The sequence below is a fragment of the Penaeus monodon genome, chromosome 28 (genome assembly GCF_015228065.2).
Source record: "Penaeus monodon isolate SGIC_2016 chromosome 28, NSTDA_Pmon_1, whole genome shotgun sequence".
Taxonomy (NCBI): Eukaryota; Metazoa; Arthropoda; class Malacostraca; order Decapoda; family Penaeidae; genus Penaeus; species Penaeus monodon.
The window spans coordinates 38,639,326-38,640,968 of NC_051413.1; the positions used below are offsets into that span (position 1 = coordinate 38,639,326).

Here is a 1,643-nt window from a genome sequence, read left to right on the forward strand (position 1 = left end):
GACTGATTTATAAGGTTTCAAGCAAACCTAACCAGCTCCTCTCGAGACTGTGAGAAAACTGTCAACTGACCTTAGCCTAACTCTAGAAAAGAACATCTTCAGTGTTCCGTACTAGTGAAATCTATACTACAATACTACGGCATCACTTTATAGGTCCTTGATTTTTCATCTATTGAAAATAAGGTAATGTTCATGATAGAGATATACAAGTTCAAGAAACAAAGAAAAAAATAGTCACGAGGGCCTAATCCCAAAATGCTAAAAATACCACAATTCATCTGGTCTTTTCCTTAACGGATTTCTGTTCTGTAATGGAAGACGAAATGGCAGAGAACCGTTGGCAAACAAGCCCTCCCTCAGGTACGGAGATTTCTCCCTATCCCTGGCTGCATGGCCTAAAAGCAGCACGTCCCCTGACAAACTCCAATTCACATAAAATTCACTGCCAAGGCAAGGTGATGGTGCAATGATCAAACTTATAACAAGAATATAAAGGTAATCATCACACCGAACTCATGGTAATGAAGAGTTAATGTCTGCACAGCGTCCTGACCATGAAGAAGTTCAGCCAGAGCAATGTCATGTTCCCTCCGAGGCAGCGGAGGTCGCCATCCCCCAGAGGCCAAGACCCTACAGTGGCACTGATCTCGCGGGAGGTCACGCTGGCACGGGCGCCGTGATCCCCGGGAGGCCCTCGTCCCACAGAGGTCGAGGTGGCCGGGAATGGCAGCCTCTGGACGCCCGGAGCCTCCGTCGCCTCGGCCCGAGCACAGCCATTGATCAGGATCGAGAGTGAAAGGCGGACTCGCTACTCACTCTATGAGGCTCATGAGGTCACGGGCCTTCAGATACGAGAATATGAGCAGGAGGACATCGTCTGACAGGTCGAGGATGGACGCCCGGGCGAAGAGAGCCATAGTGACCTGCCTGGAGGAGCTACAGCAGAAGGAGGTTTTGGTTTTCACAGAAACAATCACAAAGCATCACCCACGGCTGCGTTCGAGTCCCTGCCTCCTGTCAGCGGAAGGCGTCTTGGGAGGACCTGTGTCGATCACATTATTTACATTCTTCAAGCAAATATCAATTATTCGTATTCGTCGTGTCTCTGATCCTCTCTATTTCCTGACGTCTGGCTAAATAGGCATTTATCCGCCTTCTCGCCAGAGTCGCTAAATGAGAAACGAACGATAATTTTGGGGTAAACTTGTATGCGTTCGAGTTTACTAAATCACCATAAAGGGTATTTCAATGAAATAATCGGGCTTTGACACTGAGCAATATTATCATACTGCGTAAATTAGGAGTTTTAAGGCTATATACCAGACAGCAAACAAATAATTATATATTTCGAAGACGAACGAATGCGCGGGGTGAGAGCGGGTGCCTCAAAAGGAGGAACAGAAACTATGATAAAATAATGATTACCAATGAAAATAGGACACACAATAAAATAAGTGATGAAACTAGACTATCTATGAATACAAAATAACTTAAATGGACTTATATTTAACAGCAAGAATTTACAATGACAACGAGATCTTGAAGGCAATGTAAATATAGAAGTACGGAAAGTCAGTGGAATATTCGCTGGCCATTAACTGCAGGAGTGGCACTGGACAAGAGTACTTGGGGGTCCCTAGAGC

The 1,643-nt window shown here is 45.5% G+C and overlaps 1 protein-coding gene across 1 annotated transcript in view; it reads right to left on the reverse strand.

Moving 5' to 3' along the window:
* The window catches only part of LOC119591573, a gene marked incomplete in the record, with an annotated part of 19,351 nt that extends 18,182 nt beyond the window's left edge, over positions 1-1,169 (reverse strand). The window contains 1 exon segment of the mRNA XM_037940335.1: positions 817-1,169. Within this exon segment, the coding sequence (XP_037796263.1) occupies positions 817-917 (101 nt within the window).
* Between the last annotated feature and the right edge of the window lie 474 nt (positions 1,170-1,643).